General features: G+C 36.5%; 2 protein-coding genes across 5 annotated transcripts in view; one reads left to right on the forward strand and one right to left on the reverse strand.

The window, feature by feature from the left end:
- ZBBX (zinc finger B-box domain containing) overlaps window positions 1-11,428 on the reverse strand; it is a 143,843-nt gene extending 132,415 nt beyond the window's left edge. For all 4 annotated transcript variants that reach the window (XM_050779955.1, XM_050779954.1, XM_050779956.1 and 1 more), the window contains exons 1-2: window positions 11,343-11,428; window positions 3,725-3,841 (exon numbers count right to left, since the gene is read on the reverse strand). In XM_050779955.1, the coding sequence (XP_050635912.1) occupies window positions 3,725-3,792 (68 nt within the window). In that variant the 5' untranslated portion in view covers window positions 3,793-3,841; window positions 11,343-11,428. The remainder of the gene's footprint in view (window positions 1-3,724; window positions 3,842-11,342) is intronic.
- SERPINI1 (serpin family I member 1) overlaps window positions 1-17,810 on the forward strand; it is a 480,054-nt gene that overhangs the window by 17,310 nt on the left and 444,934 nt on the right. The gene's annotated exons all lie outside the window — the stretch shown is intronic.

Here is a 17,810-nt window from a genome sequence, read left to right on the forward strand (position 1 = left end):
CCCGATTAATGGTTTTGGTACAGGAATTTCTGTACAAGAGATTTTTATAATATCTGAAACTCACTAAGCTTCTGACAAAAGACATTTTCTTCATTTTACGAAGTCTGCTTATCAGTATTAACCACCGACTCTTTCTTTCATAGATCTAAGCAAACTAATTCTCTAGCTTTTACTATTATAAGTCCAAATCTCTTCCTTCAATATTACATTAGTGTTTTACTACTATCAAGCAGTGTGGGCACCCATGCATGCTATGGCATGGAACAAAATCAAGGCATAATGAAGCTCAGAAAGGAGAAATCTTTCTAGAGGTAGCAAGCAATTACCAAAAAGCAAGTGGGCCAAGGATATGTCCCAAGCAGACACAATCCAGGAAGATATACAGAAAGTGATAGGAAGGGCTGTCCAGAGGGTTCAGAGAAACTGGCTGAGATATAGAAAGAGAGGCGTTTATTTTCATTGTATCTACTCCACAATGAGTAATGCAGCTTCTACGGCAAATAAACACTGCTAGGTAATAGAATGTGAAATACAATGGAGCTTCAAGTATTGAGAGGAATAGAGAAGCATGAAAGTAATTGAAATATAGTGGAATAGGGCTGTCATTGGGGAAGTACAGGGGGCTACCTGGGCACAAAAAAAGAGCACATACCCCAGTCCTCTGAATGCAGAAACAGTTCCTGGAGAAGGTAAAGGATAAGCTGAGACCTAAAGGATGAAAGGACTTAGCCAGTCAAAGGGCAGTGATGAGTGTAGTGTTCCAGAAAGAAAGGAGTGTGGACACAGGTAGGAAAGAGTAATGGGTGGGTCAAGGAACTGGAAGTTCTCTGTGACCAGATATTAAGTGCAGAATACAAAAAGTAGCAAAAAATCAAACTGCTGAAGTGGACAGGATCATGAAGAGCCTTGTAAGCCATGATGAGAAATTGGGATTTATATTGCATGAACAATGAGGATCATTAAAGGGTTTTAAGAGAATTGATCAGACTTGCATTTAGAAAGATCACTCAAGCTGTATCAAAGGAAGTCAATTAGAGGGTACAACGCTGGAAGCAAGACAACCAATTAGTAGACTATTCCAGTAATCCAACTAATAGAGAATTTGGGCTAGTCTGACTGAGCAGGCGCAATGGAGAGAAAAATTGAGCTTTTGAGAAATGTAAGAAAATAGAATTAACAAGTTGGAAACTGACCAGAAGTAGGTGACTGATTAGAGAGGGAAAAAGGAAGAAATCTAAAATAATTCCATGTTTCTTATTTGAGCTGTCAGGAGAACAATAGTGTCTTTTCCTGAAACAGACCATTCTGAAATGGGCTGCAGGTACAGTTCAGGATGAGTCTCACAGTTTATCTCCCTGCCTAAAGTCTTGACAGCCTACCATACTTCACAAACTGCTTACAGGAGAAGAGTTGAAAGAACAAATATGATTGTGTCACTCATTTGCTTAGAAGACTTCTGATGTTTTTGAAGTCCCACTGTGGTAGAGGAAAAGGGTAAGGCTGAAGAAAAAGACTGGCCTACTGACCAAGTGGTCAAGTTTATGGTCAAGATTGGATTGTATGGATCTCACACAAAACAGAGGATTCCACATGGAGATAATGTTATACACAGAGTTATAAAGGGAAAGCAAGGCCACTGAGGGAAGCTAACGTTGATCCTCAGCTTTATTTATTTAATTTATTGTTTAAGAGATTTCTTTAAGATTTCCAAAATGATCAGTTCAGCAAAAATATGTATGTTGCCTATATAGAAAAAAAAATTGTTGTTTTAAATATTATGCATCAAACTATTTGAATATATTAGAGTCAATACAGATGGTGTGAAAACTAGAAAATAGTTTCTAATCAACAGAACAAACCCAAGGACTAGAAAGAGGACTGAAATGGTTTAGGGGCTGGGAAAGAGGTCGAGAGGACTGGAAGAACACCAGAACGTCAGACAACATAAAGTCAATGTCCAGCAAGAACAGGCTTGGAACAAGGAAAAAGTGAGAAAGGGAACTCTATGGTAATTACCATGAGTGGGTGTTCCTGTGCTGGCTTTTAATGGTTTGTGGATCAGGGAGACGGACAGACCAGGGAATAGTGATTCCAACTTATTTCCAAACTCTTTACTATGACATACAAGTTAGTTATCATCTAGACCCTGCTTTTTTCTCCACCTTTCTTCTTAGACAATTGGATATGTCTGAGAAGTCCCCAAAATCATGTGGTCTCTGTGCCTTTGCATAAGTTTCACCCAATAACTACCCAACTAACTGCATCTCTCACTCAGAACTTGGGTACTTCCTCGCTCCTGCTCTAGCAGTTTGAGCCATGTTCTCTCCTAGTCCCTTGCCTGTACACATCACACCATGCTTCATTCTGTATTGTCAATGTAACTGTACTCATTCGTATTCTCTGTAAGCTTTTGGAGTGCCAGGACTATCACTTCTTGCTTTTGTAGCCATCATTCCCTAGCACAGTATATAGAAAATGCACACTTAATAAATGTTTGTTGGCTGAATGTTTATAGGTATAGACATATGGCCTGAAATATGTCACTGAAATCAAATAATGCATGCCCTTTTTACTTTTTCTATTAACAAAATTTGTAGTCCTAGCAATTAGATAGCACCTCTCCCCCCAAAAATATGGTATAGTAATAATGATAATGCCATATATTTTTATAACATTTCCAGTTTACACAATGCTTTTATACCCAGTATCTCAAAGGTGAAGAGAGCATTAGAATAGCTTTGAAGATATCAAATAACCACAAAGCTATTGATCTGGATCAAAAAACTCAGAAACTCAAATTAAGAATGGTAGTCAGGCCCGGGTGCAGTGGCTCACACTTGTAATCCCAGCACTTTGGGAGGTAGAGGTGGGAGGATTACTTAAGGTCAGGAGTAAACCAACCTGGCCAACATGGCCAAGCACTGTCTCTATTAAAAATACAAACATTAGCCAGGTGTGGTAGCATGCGCCTGTAATCCCAGCTACTTGGGCGGCTGAGGCAGGAGAATCGTCTGAGCCCGGGAGGCGGAGGTTGCAGTGAGCCGAGACCGTGCCAGTGCACTCCAGCCTAGGCAAGGGAGCAAGACTTCATCTAAAAAAAAATAAAAAAAGTCTGCCCTCATCCCATGCTGGCTGCCTCTTACTGATATTTAAGAGGAAAGCCCTAAGTATTTCCAGTGACTGTAGGTGACATCATAGACAAACAGGGAGCTATACTCTCCCACACCCCTGCAATGTCATAAAATTCCCAGGATGCCAGTAATTGTTTGGCTCTGGCTGAATGCATCTCCCTGTCATCTAGGACAGACCTCTCCTAGAAAAGGTCAATTCAACATAATGTCCTTTATGTAAAGGGCTAAAGTATGTAGTGCTTTCTATTTCCTGGTTAGGGGTCTCTCACCCCAATAGTCTCCCTAAATTTCAGGATAATCCTTACTTAACTTTGAATAAGGGCCATAAAAAATATGTTTAACATTCTATTGCATTACTTTAATAGGTAATGAACCAAACTTTTATAACTTGTCACATTGGTTCTTGTGGAATAAATATTTTTAATCCTCATTTTTAAACTATTATAGATGTATAGTATTTCAAAGCTATATTCTTATAGATAAAAATACAAGAATGTGAATAATGAAGATAAGAATTCACAAAATAGTCAAAATTACAATATACAGAAGCTTTGCAACTATTCCTATTAAGAAATAAATATATATTAACTCACCTATATTTTAGCTTTACAGAATTTCCAGGTTTTCCCCATGGAAGAACTACAAAATCTTTTGTGTTCATGATTACCACCTTAATGTTGTCTAAAAGTTATTCTGATTTGTAAACACTTCTGTAAAAGTAACAAAGACAAAAGAATTATGGCAGAGTTGAAGCAGTATAAGTTACAAATTCAAAACTCCATATAGTTCAGCAATGTTTTTAAAACTTTATGAGGGAAGAGGCTGAATCAAAGTTTAAACAGCAAAAATTATACACTGTTAGCCCTTTTTCCCCTGCAGCCACGTATCAACCAGAGAATCAAAAATATTAGAATAAAAAAATACAAAAAATGTACAACTATTTACATTTTATTAAGTATTATAAGTAAGCAAGAACTGATTTAAAGTATACAGTAGGTTATGTGTAGGCTATATGAAAATACTATGCCATTTTATATAAGGAACCTGACCATTCTTAGATTTTGGTGTTTGCAAGGTGTGAGGGTGTTACTGGAACCAGTCTCCTGTGGAAACCTAGAAATTACTGTATTTTAAATATAAGTTATGTAAGTATTTATGTATTAATAAAGTTAGACATGTATTATGTCTGATGGAATTAAAATTTCACCAATATTTATGTACAGCTGACCCTTCAACTTATAAAGGTTAGGGGCATCAATCCCCCAAAAATCTGTGCATAACTTCTAATTTCCCCAAAATTTTAGTATTAGCCTATTGTTCATCAGAAGCCTTACTGATAGCATAATCAATGAATACATTATGTATGTTATATGTATGTATATACTATATTCTTTTAAAAAGTAAGTTAGATAACAGAAAATGTTATTGAGAAAATCATAAAGAAGAGAAGATGTATTTACTATTTATTAAGTGGAAGTGAATCATGATAAGGGGCTTCACACTGAGTAGGCTGAGGAAGACGAAGAAGAAGAGGAGTTGGTCTTGTCTCAGAAGTAGCAGAGATGGAAGAGGTAGAGGACATGGAAGGGGAAGCAAGAGGGACAAGCACACGAGTGTAACTATTATTTTTTTTAAATTATTTATAAGTGGATCTGTGCAGTTCAAACCTATGTTGTTCAAGGGTCAACTGTATAACAAAAGACTACGGAAATATTCAACTAAAAGTGGAGGATACATTCATTAAAACAACCTAAAGCACGTATTCTGGCTCTTTCTATCGCTAAGGCTATAAAAGTATACCAAGTATTTGTTCTATCTAAAAATAATATCCAAGGCCATGCAGAGAGAAATGAATCTTTGAGATACAATCTAAACCCAATAATCTTTTTATATATATATATGGCAATATAAAATGAAAATTAAGGTATGTAATAATTACCCAAAGGCATTCTAATATCCTCATTTATCAAAGAAAATTTTAATGATACTCTTTGGCTAAGATCAGAAATTAGCATATTTTAGAAAGAATATTTCAACAAGAAATGAAACAAAAAGGACTTTCTGCTTAACTTGAGTTAACCAGAAAATTACATTATTCAGAACACCCTGTTTCCCAAGTATCCCAATTATTCATGGTTCTATAATAATTTACTCTGTAATGCTGAATTACTAAGTCACATGAACAACTATTAGATTTTTATAGGAATAAAAATGTCCAAGTTCTAAGAGCTTTTAAAGGAATATGAATCAATATTATAGTGACCATAGACTTAAATGCCCACACCATTTGATGTTGTCATTTATTTATTTGTTCCTATGTGTGTCCTCATAACCACAATAAACGCATTAAGCTTCTGCTATATACAAGGCAGTGTGCTGAGAGGTATGGAGAGGAGTCAAGGCCCAAGGAGGTTTGTTTTCTGAGCTCAAATGGTTTAGAGTAAAATAGGGCATATACGACCCTAAATATAAAAGCCATAAAACAAGGTAAAAAATATAAGGGCTATAAAATTTATACATGTGATAATATAGGAAGTGAAAGAAAAGAGAGAATTCAGCTGGTTAGCTTTTAAGTAAAGCTTTGAAGGAGAAAGGAGGCTTAAAGATAAAAATATGGATTAGATGAATATTCCATACTGTTGGAAAGAATAGCTCTTGAATAAGGAACTAATGAATAGTTACACTTGCTTGGTGTGCAGGTTACATGGAAGAAAAAAAAAACATGAATTTAGATATAGTGGCTGAGGCCCAATAATAAGTGGCTTTAAATGTCAAGTTTATAGCATTTTGAATTTATTCTGTAGCTAATAAGAGTCTAATAGGGATTTAGCAGGGAAAACATAAGTCTAGAAGCTTTGCTCTAAGACTTAAGGAAGGAAAGCACCAAAATTGGAGTTACCTAATGAAAGGCTATTGCGACATCAAAGTCTGCATAACCAAATGAGTGATTCTTCATTGTTGTTCCTTTGGGAGACTATCTTATATTTCAACGATGCAACCACTGATTAAAAACATTTTTGCGACGCCTCTTTTGAAACTGTCTACAGAATCCATTTTACATCTGGGCGCGGTGGCTTATGCCTGTAATCCCAGAACTTTGGGAGGCTGAGGTGGGCAGATGACTTGAGGTCAGGAGTTCAGGACCAGCCTAACTAACATGGCAAAACCCCATCTCTACTAAAAATACAAAAATTAGTCAGGTGTGGTGGTGTATGCTTGTAATCCCAGCTACTCAGGAGTCTGAGGCATGAGAATCACTTGAACCTGAGAGGTCGAGGTTACAGTGAGCCAAGATTGCACACCACTGCACTCTTCAGCCTGGGTGGCAGAGTGAGACCCTGTCTCCAAAAAAAAAAAAAAAAAAAAAAAAAAAAAAAAAAAGAATCTATTATCACCAACAAACACACAAATCCATTTTGTTGTGGCTCATTTGAAATTAAAAATGATTGTGCAACAAGAGCAACTATTTTTTTCACTCAAACCTACCTCCAAATTACTTGGACTATCTCCAAAAATTAAATCTAACCTAAAAGGGTAGATCTTCACCATTTTGGAGGAAGTTCTCTAGGAATTTACTCTCTGAAGATAATTGCAAAATGGAATTACACAAAATAATTACTACATTTTAAATAAGGTAGTGGTTGCATCATGGGACTAATTATATTTGTACGTTCAATCCACAAACATGTACTTAACTGTTCCTTTGTGATCCCTATTAGTGGTCCCAGGTATTGAAGTCACGGTGGCAAATAAGCCATGGTGTCTTCCCTTGAGACCCTCACAATCAAGGGGAAATCCACACAAGCAACCACAATATCATAGGGCATTTTGATAGAAGAATCTATAGGAGGCATCTCACTCAGACTCAATTTTCACCCACCAAGTCCTGTCTCTCAAAGCTAAATTAAGTGTCAAAGAGAAATAAAGATACCATAGGAATGGAAAACTAAGATTTGGTTTGCTTTTAGGGAGGGAGGTGATAGCATTTTCAAGTGTAATTCCCTTTTTCTCCCTCATTTTTGTAGGTAGTATTTTTGTCCCATTTTTATCAAATAGCGGCTAGCAAAGGTACCTTTCAAAAACCTCCAGGAATAATCCTGATCCATAACATGGAATCTGTATTGCTTTCTGATCATATTCAGGGAATCCAAATACTGGCCTCTTGCCTACAATCGATAACTTTGTCACAAAAACTTCCATAATGCTATTATTATCATTAAAGAGATAAAATAATCCCCAAAGTCAATCTGTCTGATTATTAAAATAAATTGCTATAATTTTGCTTACACATTGAGATATACAATATAATTTTATGTGTATGTATATATATAAAGCTAAACTGATATATGATTGACTTTACCGATACAAAAAATGAACATCTGTAAATCTCATTACAATAAGATGACTGAGATTTGTAGCTCTGCTTATAATGTTATTTAACCAATAAATGGTCTTATTCAAGGGGAATTTCACTTCACTGTATGCAATTAGTAAGCCTTCTTCTCAATTATGTATTTTATCAAGTCACCTACATAAGCCAATTTCCTTGTATGAAGAAAAAGGGGAAATTATCATTCTGAGTCATATTATTCTGCCTGTTTCCTTTTGTAAAGCCAACAGAGAATTTAGTCACCTTTCTTGGGATAGCAAGGATATAACAATGTCAGCAGCAAGAATAGTAAAGCACAAAATTTTAAGCACCTAATAAAACCAGAGGAATACAGATAAACTCCTTATTATGCAAAACTTATACTTCCTTATGTCTTTTGGTCAATTTTTTTATAACTAAATACCAAAAATTTAGTAGTGATTTGGAAAAATTTCTAGTTCCTGATTAGACTACATTATTTTTCTGTCAACAACCCCCTTTTTCCTCACACATAATACCCAATATAACCCAAAATTGTCCGGGATGGTTTGATGATCCTTCTACACGTGTTCCTATTTTGAGAAAGCAACCCCCACATCAAAACCTACTGCCATAGAATGGAAACAAGGAATTTACAACGCTCTATACAGCTAGAAACTCAGAGCATTCCGCTAGAGGTGCAGGAGAACACCATTGGCAGAAAGGGAGGTTTAGGAAACCGCTGTTTACAAGAAGGGCCACTTTTTGTAATTGGAAACTTATTTAAGGTTAGTTAATTCTTCTAATGACGCCGGGCGCGGTGGCTCACGCCTGTAATCCCAGCACTTTGGGAGGCCGAGGCGGGCGGATCACAAGGTCAGGAGATCGAGACCACGGTGAAACCCCGTCTCTACTAAAAATACAAAAAATTAGCCGGGCGCGGTTGTGGGCGCCTGTAGTCCCAGCTACTCGGGAGGCTGAGGCAGGAGAATGGCGTGAACCCGGGAGGCGGAGCTTGCAGTGAGCCGAGATCGCGCCACTGCACTCCTGCCTGGGCGACAGAGCGAGACTCCGTCTCAATTAAAAAAAAAAAAAAAAAAAAAAATTCTTCTAATGACTCAGATCATGTTAGGCTCAAAACTTAAAAACCATACCATAAGTAGGGATTTTTCCTTACTGAAGCAATATTTTGAAAGGGTGTAATTAGCAAGCAACTTTGGGTGAACTAACATGTTTAGGCATTTAGTACCATAGTACTTAGAAATCACAGACCCAAGAAAGAAATGTTAAATAAGAATTTAAAATAGTTGCTTTTAATAATTAAAAGAATTTTAATTTTAACATTTCCTCTATCTAATTATCGTTATTTTAAGTATATATATTTTAAAATATTTAAAAAATTATAAGGCAAGAACTGATAATACATGATTCCTAGAATAGTATCTTGTGCTGGAGTGTCCTACTAAATAAATGTGTGCCACATTCTCATGGCAAAAATTCTAAAAGTAAAGCAGGTATTGATATCCTTTGGCTGTGTCCCCACCCAAATCTCATCTTGAAGTGTAATCCCCATAATTCCCACATGCGGTGGGAGGGCCCTGGTGGGAGATAACTGAATCATGGGGACAGTTTCCCTCATGCTCTTTTAGTAAGTTCTCACGAGAACCCCCTTCACTTAGCTGTCATCCTTCTCTTTCCTGCCACCATGTGAAGGATGTGTTTGCTTTCCCTTCTGCCATGAGTGTAAGTTTCCTGAGGCCTCCCTAGCCCTGCAGAACTGTGAGTCAATTAAACCTCTTTCCTTTGTAAATTACCCAGTCTTGGGTATGTCGTCATAGCAGTGTGAGAACGGACTAATATAGGTATTGACTTCAGGTTGCATTCAATCTTTCAGCCAAACAAGATATCTGATAATAAAATACTGCTTCAAGGCACTAAATGGTACCCAAGTCGCCCATTTTTTACCCTCTATAGGCAGGTTCTCTTGAGAACAACCGAGAAACTTTACCTTTAGATATCAAGGGACAAGATACCATTTTAAAATACTTTCAATTAAAAATAATAAGCAATATTAAAAGGTGTTGAATTTAAGGTCAGAAAACCTAGGTATCCTAAATTCACTGGATTTAAAGTCAGAAGACCTTTGCACGACAGAAATTCTCTGAACTTCAGCTGATCCAAGTAGAAAATGGTAAGGACCCTCTCCCCCTCTAATTTGCAGGATATTAAACAAAAGGTGTCTGATTTGTGACCTGACTTGTCTAGCTGTGGGCTCCTATAAGACCTCCAGAGAGCTCATGGTTCAGGGAAAGGGGCAGCCTTAGAAACTACCTAGAGAAGGAACAGCCTTAGAAACTACCTAGAAAAGAAAATGGAGCATCAAGGTTCTACTTTACCCTTAGCATCTCTGATTTCATCTTTTTTACTTAATGAGCCTTAGTGTTTACCTCTCTGCTCACCAAGTTTTATTCTATTCAATGCTCAACTCGAAGGCCACCTGTATCATGAAGTTTCCCTCCATCGAAACCAAGCTTCTCCTCGTATACAAAGACCATGTCTATTAAATTCATTTGCTATTGTATGTTACCTTGTGTTATTTTTTGCATCTTTGTTTATATAGATTTTGTTTCTCTAAGTAGCCCAAATATTTGAGGGTAGTCCTACCATTGACCTTTGAAACCCCAACAATCAGTACAGTCCCTACACATAATGTAGTGCCAATAATAATGTGCTAAGCAAGTAATTTTTTTCTACTGCTTTTAGTTTTTTGCACAACCTACCCTATGGAAAAAGATTAAACACACCCTCTTTCCCACTTCAACTAACCTTTCTGTTTTATTTTTTCAATGTTTCCTACCGATCTTGATGAGCAATCAACAAATATACACTGAACTCTCTTCCTGCTGGGAGTCAGGTTAAGCACTGAGGAACAAGGTCAACCAGACAGGTATAATATCAGTCTTCACTGAACTTACACTCTGGTGAGGGAAGTAGGTAAAAATGAAAAAGCAAATAAACTAATTGCAAGAATTATTAAGTGTCTTGAAAGACATGAAGGAACTACTTTCAAACAATTTATTTGTAATACAATTGGTAAAATTATGGAAGGTCAGGGCAGGTCTCTGTGTAGACTATAAGATAAGCTAAATTGGAGAAAGGCAGAGGGAGTCGTTACGTTCGCATAAACATACAGTTTGTATAACTTTAATCCTGTGTAGCTTCAACTTAACTATTTTTTAAAATGAGCTTTGCTAACTTTAGATTTTAAGTCAAGCTATAAAATATATATAACTGAACCTTATATACCTGAGTGTCTCTACTGCTGATTTTGGGAAGAAAAAAATAAACATCCACAACTTCAGATGTCTCAGGAATTGGGCATCTCGCACCTGGTCTACTTGTGAGTAAACTTCAAGGACGTGGGTGCATGTGAACGCGCAGGCAGACTAAAGGCTACAAAAGGGGATGAAACATGGTTTCTCAGGGTGCCAAATTTTTCATAAGGTGCAAATGACTTCAAAGGATAAAAGGGGCTAGTATTTGAAAGTGTCGGGCTGCAGAAGGGGTACAACTGATGAAGTCCCCCTGTCTGGGGTTCACTCTTGATTCATTTATCCATTAGCATCTTGGGCTGGGAAGTCTTTGGTGTATACCAAAGGCTTTCAACTCCTGAGGCCAGGGCCCCGTCCTGCTGCCTGCAGGCCTGGCACTATGTCAGCATATGGCAGGGGCTCAGGAAACACCTCCGCTTTCCAGCCGCGCTGCCCGCTTTGCTCACCGCACCAACTAGCCCCGGCTTGCGGCCCACTAGGCGGACTCAGAGACGCTCCTCTCCCTCATCCACCCTCAGCCAGACAACCCACCTGGAGACCCCAGCCTCTCGCATCACCACCGCCGGCGGGCCGCGGATAGCTGCAGGGAGTTTCCGTCTTGGTCTCCTTAGGTACCGCGTTACCTCGGTACCCATAGCAACCAGAAAGCTGGGTTCTGCCACTGTCCGCCGGCAGAGGGCGAAAAGGAGCCTGAGAAACGAGAGAGGAAGGGGCGATCACAGGAAGGAAAGGGCGGAAAAACTCAGCAGGCTCTGGAAGCCTGCCAGAGATGATCTTGGAGATTAGGTATGTGCTAAACCTGAGCACGTGTCATATTCCAACCACGAGTGAGAGACTTATATGTCATATTTGATTCTTCCTCATAGCAAGCTACTTTAAATCTAAAAAAATTAAGGCACAAAAAATGTGACTATCTTAATCCAAAATTACAAAGCTAACAAATGGCAGACCCACAAATTAATTCAAGGAGTTTAGTTTCAGAACTCCCACATATATGCTGTGTTTAAATGATTTATCAAAGGCTACCATAAGCAAAGTCAATAGAGAATCCAGGTCTCTTCAAAAGTCCAGAACTCTCTTTTCTTTGTACCAAATACATGACCCATGGAGTCTAATATATATAAAACAAAAAGCAAAAGCAAATACATGTGTGCACGCGTGCACGCACACACACACACACATAATTAACCCACAATTCTCAACACAACTATTCTGTTCTGAGCAAAGCTGCACCTGTAGTGAATTTATCTTTGGCTTCCTAAATATGCTGGGTTTTTTCTCCCATTTTAAATATTGCAATTAGGATGCATGGATGGTACTGCACTGTATATGCTTCTATGCTTAACCACATTGCATCTATCTTGGTACCAGACTAACAATCCTAACTATTACAGTTATGTACTAATCTTTGCACCATTACTTTTGACATTACTATGTCCGCCAAAACCCATTTAAAAAAATTAATGATTTCACTTGGTGTATTCAATTATATAAGATTATAACCACTATGGACAAGAGAAGACAATGGTAGTCTTCTGGTTATGAGTCTGGGTTTTGGAGTCTGGCAGATTCGAGATTGAGTGCCGGTACTGCCACAACTTACTTGCTGTGTGACCATGAGCAAGTAACAAAGCTGAGTCTAACTGCTTAAATGAGATAACAGTACACTTAGTCCATACGTAAAGTAGTATGGAAGAATAAATGAAACAATAAATATTAAGTATTTAGCTCTAAGTCAGGCCCATATTGAGTGCTTAATAAACAGTAAGAAACAGTGGTGCTGGTATGGCTATGGTGGTTGCTGTTATCATGTTCATGGTATAACTTTACCAAGTCCTTCCTTTAATACAAGAACAAGTTTCAAGTGGATATGCGATACTACTGATTTTCTTACGCAGACTATTTCCCATACAGGTGTGCTCTTCAACTTACCAAAGATATTTTCAGCTTTCATTCATTCACTGATCTATTCGCTTATTTATTCCACAAGCATTTATTGAAAGTCCATTTTGTAGATCTCAAAATTACTGCAGTGAAGAAATCGTCAAAGCTCCTCCTGTTTTCAAATATATTTTAACGGGAACAGAAAGGCATTAAACAAGTATAAATACATGTCGGCTGCTATGAAGAAAACTAAAGCCAAATAAAGAAATAGAAAATAATTGAGTTCTATTTTAGGGTAGATGGCCAGGGAAGTATCTGAATGCAAGGAAAGAGAAAGACATGGGCCATTAGAGCAAGAAACATTCCAGAGAGAACAGTAAACACACATCAATTATGCCCCAGTAAAGATTATTTTGCAAATAACCTCTCATCACTTCTACAGAGGACTTTTACTTCAAAAAATTATTCTTACAATGCATTTACTTACATCATAGTAAAATTAAACTTATAAAAATAATGTATAAAATATTCTTGCACTTTTTGAAAGCATTAAAAGAACATTATTTTATATTTAGAAAAATAGCTTATGCACAGTTATGAAAAGGCAAAACAGAGACAAAAACTAAGCCTATGCTAAGTCACGTAGTAAAATAAAAAGTATGAAGTGCTTGTCTTTCAGAATGATGATTAGTGACAAAATGAAATGAAACATGTCAAAACAATTACAGCTCTAGGAAGATGACATTCTCTCCACTGAAGTAAAATGCATTTAAGTGGCACACCAGCAATGTTGCACACAGTTTACCACAACTGTATCAAGAGCACAGTATTCCTGAGGGTTTTTCCAAACTCATGCTTCATTGTGCCACTGTGAAGACAAGGTTTGAATACAAGTTTTCTGAACTGGAGATATTCAATTTAAAGAGATAAAAATTACCAGCAATGCAGAAATTAAGAGCATGGATTTACATGATCATTTTACCAAGCTTGAAATGAGGGTCAGAGCCTGTAAACAAGTATTATCCAAAACTTAGAAATAAGGTAAAGCCAAAAATGGCAAGTCTTTTCAATGCCACACTAGAATACTGTTTACGATAATCTGAGCATTACATGATTTTCTTTAAAAAGTGTTGCTTTTCTTATCATTAACTGTTGATAAAGTCTGTGTGTAATGTTATACGTTTATTTGAAGATTTTTTCACCTGCATTTTTCATATCATTTGTATCTAGATATGTAAATAGTGTCTTTTCTTTAAATAAAATACTTTCAAAGCTAATGGTTTTATTGCACTATACAACTCTAACCAGTTTTGTATCTAACCTAGAAATCTCGTACTAATATTTCCTCTCAATTCCTGTATACAGTCAGCTACCAAATTTTCTTTGAACCAGCTTTACCATTCTAATAATTCCTTCCTTAATGAATTAAACTGTGTCACATGTACATTCTCTACTTAAAGAATATCTTGTTTTTGCGTATTGTAATTATATTTTAATAATACCAAACCTTTGGAAGAAAATGGAACATATATCAATATCTGCAACTTTCCAGAAGTATTCTCTCAATTTCCATTTGCTCCTTGGCCCTTCAGATTCTTTTATAGGCAAAAGTTTGTGGGCATTTCAAGGTAGCAAAACCAAATTCTTACCATCTCCTTTTTTACAAGCCCTGAAATGTGGTCTTACTTTTACATGAAGCATCTACTTTCTTTTGCCTTGGTAGATACTAAATATAACATCCTATTACATATGTATGGGGTTTTTCAACTTGTCAAGAAAAACTGAGCTTTAGAGGCAACATTAAATTACAAAAAAGCCTTAGACAAAACCTAAATTAGTATGATATAAATATATTTAAATACATCCAAATGGCTAAACTTAAGGAAGAAAAAAAGAAACTTAGAGTTAAGAGGTGACATTGGCCTTTTATAATTTTTCTCAGCTTTGTAATTTCTGCCTATCATCCATGACACAGAATTTCTCAGCAAATACATTTTCATAACACAAGACAATTATTACTGATGCTTCACAAGTGGAGGAGAATCATCAGGGCCTATGATAAATTTTCGATTCCTGCAATATGCAGCGTCTTCCAAATTGAAAAATAAATATATAGCCTTGTTGAATGAGCATAGTTAAATTTAATCAACATTTACTCAACACCTGTTCTATTCCAGGTATGGCCCTGAGATGGGTACAAAGGTGAACAAAGACACCATCTCTGTCCTTGAGTAATTCAAGTGAGAGTTTACAAATAATTAATATGCAATGTATTAAGTACTATGTTCAAAAAGAATGGGAGCATTACAAGTTTGTGTCATGGCCAGAATTTCTGGTTGGTTCAAACATAGTATAGGTGGCAAAAAGATAAGAATGAAAAGTTGTGTTAGGAGCACATTAAAAAGCACTTTGAATGTTACCCTTTCACAGTGGAAACTGTGAAATTTTCTTTTCTTCTCTCCTTCTCTTGATACCCTCAAATAAGTTTTAAGCAGATTTTTAAGCATCTCGGTATGTGTATAGCAGCATCCTTCAAGAGTAATTCTGGTGGCAATGTAAAAATAGAGCAAATGGAGAAGAGGAAGACAAGAGACACATTTAAAATGTGGTTATATTAGTCCAAGATAGAAATAATAAGTCTTGAATAAATCAAGGCAGAGGGCAGAGGCCAAGTGAAACAGATTCCAAGGATTTTGTAAACTCCCAATAGGACTTGGAAACCACGGATATGTGGTTAGCTAGGAATATGAAACAGAGCTGCTGGTCCCTACATTTGATAGCTTGGTTAAGTAAGTAGATGATACTGACAACCAGCCCTGGAAGAGCAAGAGAATAGATAAGCTCACAGAGAGTGGGGTCAACAAGGCAGGGCAGATTGAGTTTTCACTTTTACAATAGCAGTAGGGAGGAATACCAAAATATAATGTAGCTTAGTTATTTAGGAGATAACCATATACATTAGGTTACCATCAGCATGTAATCAGATAGTAACCAGAGCTAAAGGAAAAGTTTAAATTGTCCAAGGAGTCCTCAGAGAAACTACAGAAGACATGGTATTGAGAGAGGAATTCATTCAGCATTTCTAAAATAGACCAATATAAAACCCATACATGACCTTCTATATCCAGCAGTGTTTACTGCAGGGTCTCTGCAAATGACGTTGGGAACCTGAATGAATTTATTACTGTAATCAATTCTTCTCAGTGTTCTCATGCATTTACTGCAGACAAGAATGCACTACATCAGCTGGTAAAAAAAGAAGAGCTGGCACTGTTCATTGAAGCTTGCATTGCCAATATCAACATTATTAATACAAAACTTCTTAAATTGTTTATGTATATATGGGTCCAGAGAAGGTGAAGATACAATTCACATGATGGAGTCTTTAGAAAGTCAATTTCAAGAAACAGAACACTTTATTTGAAAATAAATAACATTGTTTTCACTATAACCTCAATTTAATACAATCATATGTCCCTTAATGATGAGGATATGTTCTAAGAAATGCGTGATTAGGTGATTTTGTCATTGTGCAAACATCAAAGAGTGAAATGACACAAACCTGGATGTTATACACCTAGGTTATTTGGTACAGCCTATTGCTTCTAGACTATAAGCCCCTACAGCATGCCACTGTACTGAATACTATACACAATTATAACACAATGGTCAGTATTTGTGTATCTAAACATATGTAAACACAGAAAAACGACTGTCAAAATGTGGTATAAAAGACAAAAAACAGAATACCTATATAGGGCACTTACCATGATTGGAGCTGGCAGAACTGGAAGTTGCTTTGGGTGAATGAGTAGGTACTATAGACTTTATAAACACTGTAAACTTAGGCTACACTAATTTTTTTTTTAGAGCATTTTCTTTTTTTTAATATAAATTAACCTTACCTTCCTGTAACATTTTTACTTTATAAACTTGTATTTTTTAAAAATTTTTGACCCTTTTGTAATGACTATTCAAAACAAAGACATTGTACAGATGTACACAAATTTTTTTCATTATATCCTTATCTATAAGCCTTTTTCTATTTATTCCTTTTAATTTTAAAACTGGTTTTGTTAAAAACTAAGACACAAACACATATTTACCCAAGTCCTACACAGAGTCAGGATCATCAAGACATCCCCAAGTGATAAGGAATTTTTCAGCTCCATTATAATCAGATGGGGCTACCATTGTGTATGTCGTCTATCATTGACTGAAACTTACTTGGTGCATAACTGTGTCAGGTTAGTATTTCCTAGTTACACCCAAGGATCAATAAGCAGCTATGGTGGACAACAATAATCTGCCACTCTTCCTCCTGCCTATGCCTGGCAACAATCTGTCAGTCTTGGCAGCTGTGTTTCATTATGTGATTCAAGCTATCCTTGTAATGGCTTATTGGACAGGAGTTCAAACTGAACCACTCAGATACTCTCCTGTGAGAATAAGAGATTGAGATTGAGAGAGAAAATCATGGGGCAACAATATTCTGACATTTGGACAGGAGAAAGGAAGGAATGGAAGGGAAGGGAAGGGAAAAAGAAGAAAGAAGAAAGAAAAAAAGGAAATAAGAGAGAAAGAAAGAAAGAAAGAAAGAAAGAAAGAAAGAAAGAAAGAAAGAAAGAAAGAAAGAGAAAGAAAGAAAGAAAAAGAAAGAAAGAAAAGAAAGAAAGAAAGAAAAAGAAAAAAAAAAAAAAAAGAGAGAAAGAGAAAGAAAGAAAGAAAGAAAGAAAGAAAGAAAGAAAGAAAGAAAGAAAGAAAGAAAGAAAGAGAAAGAAAGAAAGAAAGAGAGAGAATAAAAGGCAAAAAAAAAAAAAAAAAAAAAAGGAGGGAAGGAGAGGCAGGGAGAGAAGGAAGCCAAGATGAGAGGCAGATTTCAGATTTTCTGGAAATTTTCCCCTTCCTGTGGACTAGCTACATTCAAAATGATACACTCCTGTATCTTTAAAATACAATTCCCTTAATTACTTAAACTAGGATGGATTGTTTTCGTTGTGCAGAACAGAAAACCTTGATTTAAATGACTACCAGCAGAATCATAAAGTAAAACTAAAGTAACTTTCTTTATAAGTCAACTTCGAAGTATAGATTCCCAGAGGATTCTTTTAAACA

Source organism: Macaca thibetana, chromosome 2 (genome assembly GCF_024542745.1).
Source record: "Macaca thibetana thibetana isolate TM-01 chromosome 2, ASM2454274v1, whole genome shotgun sequence".
NCBI lineage: Eukaryota > Metazoa > Chordata > Mammalia > Primates > Cercopithecidae > Macaca > Macaca thibetana.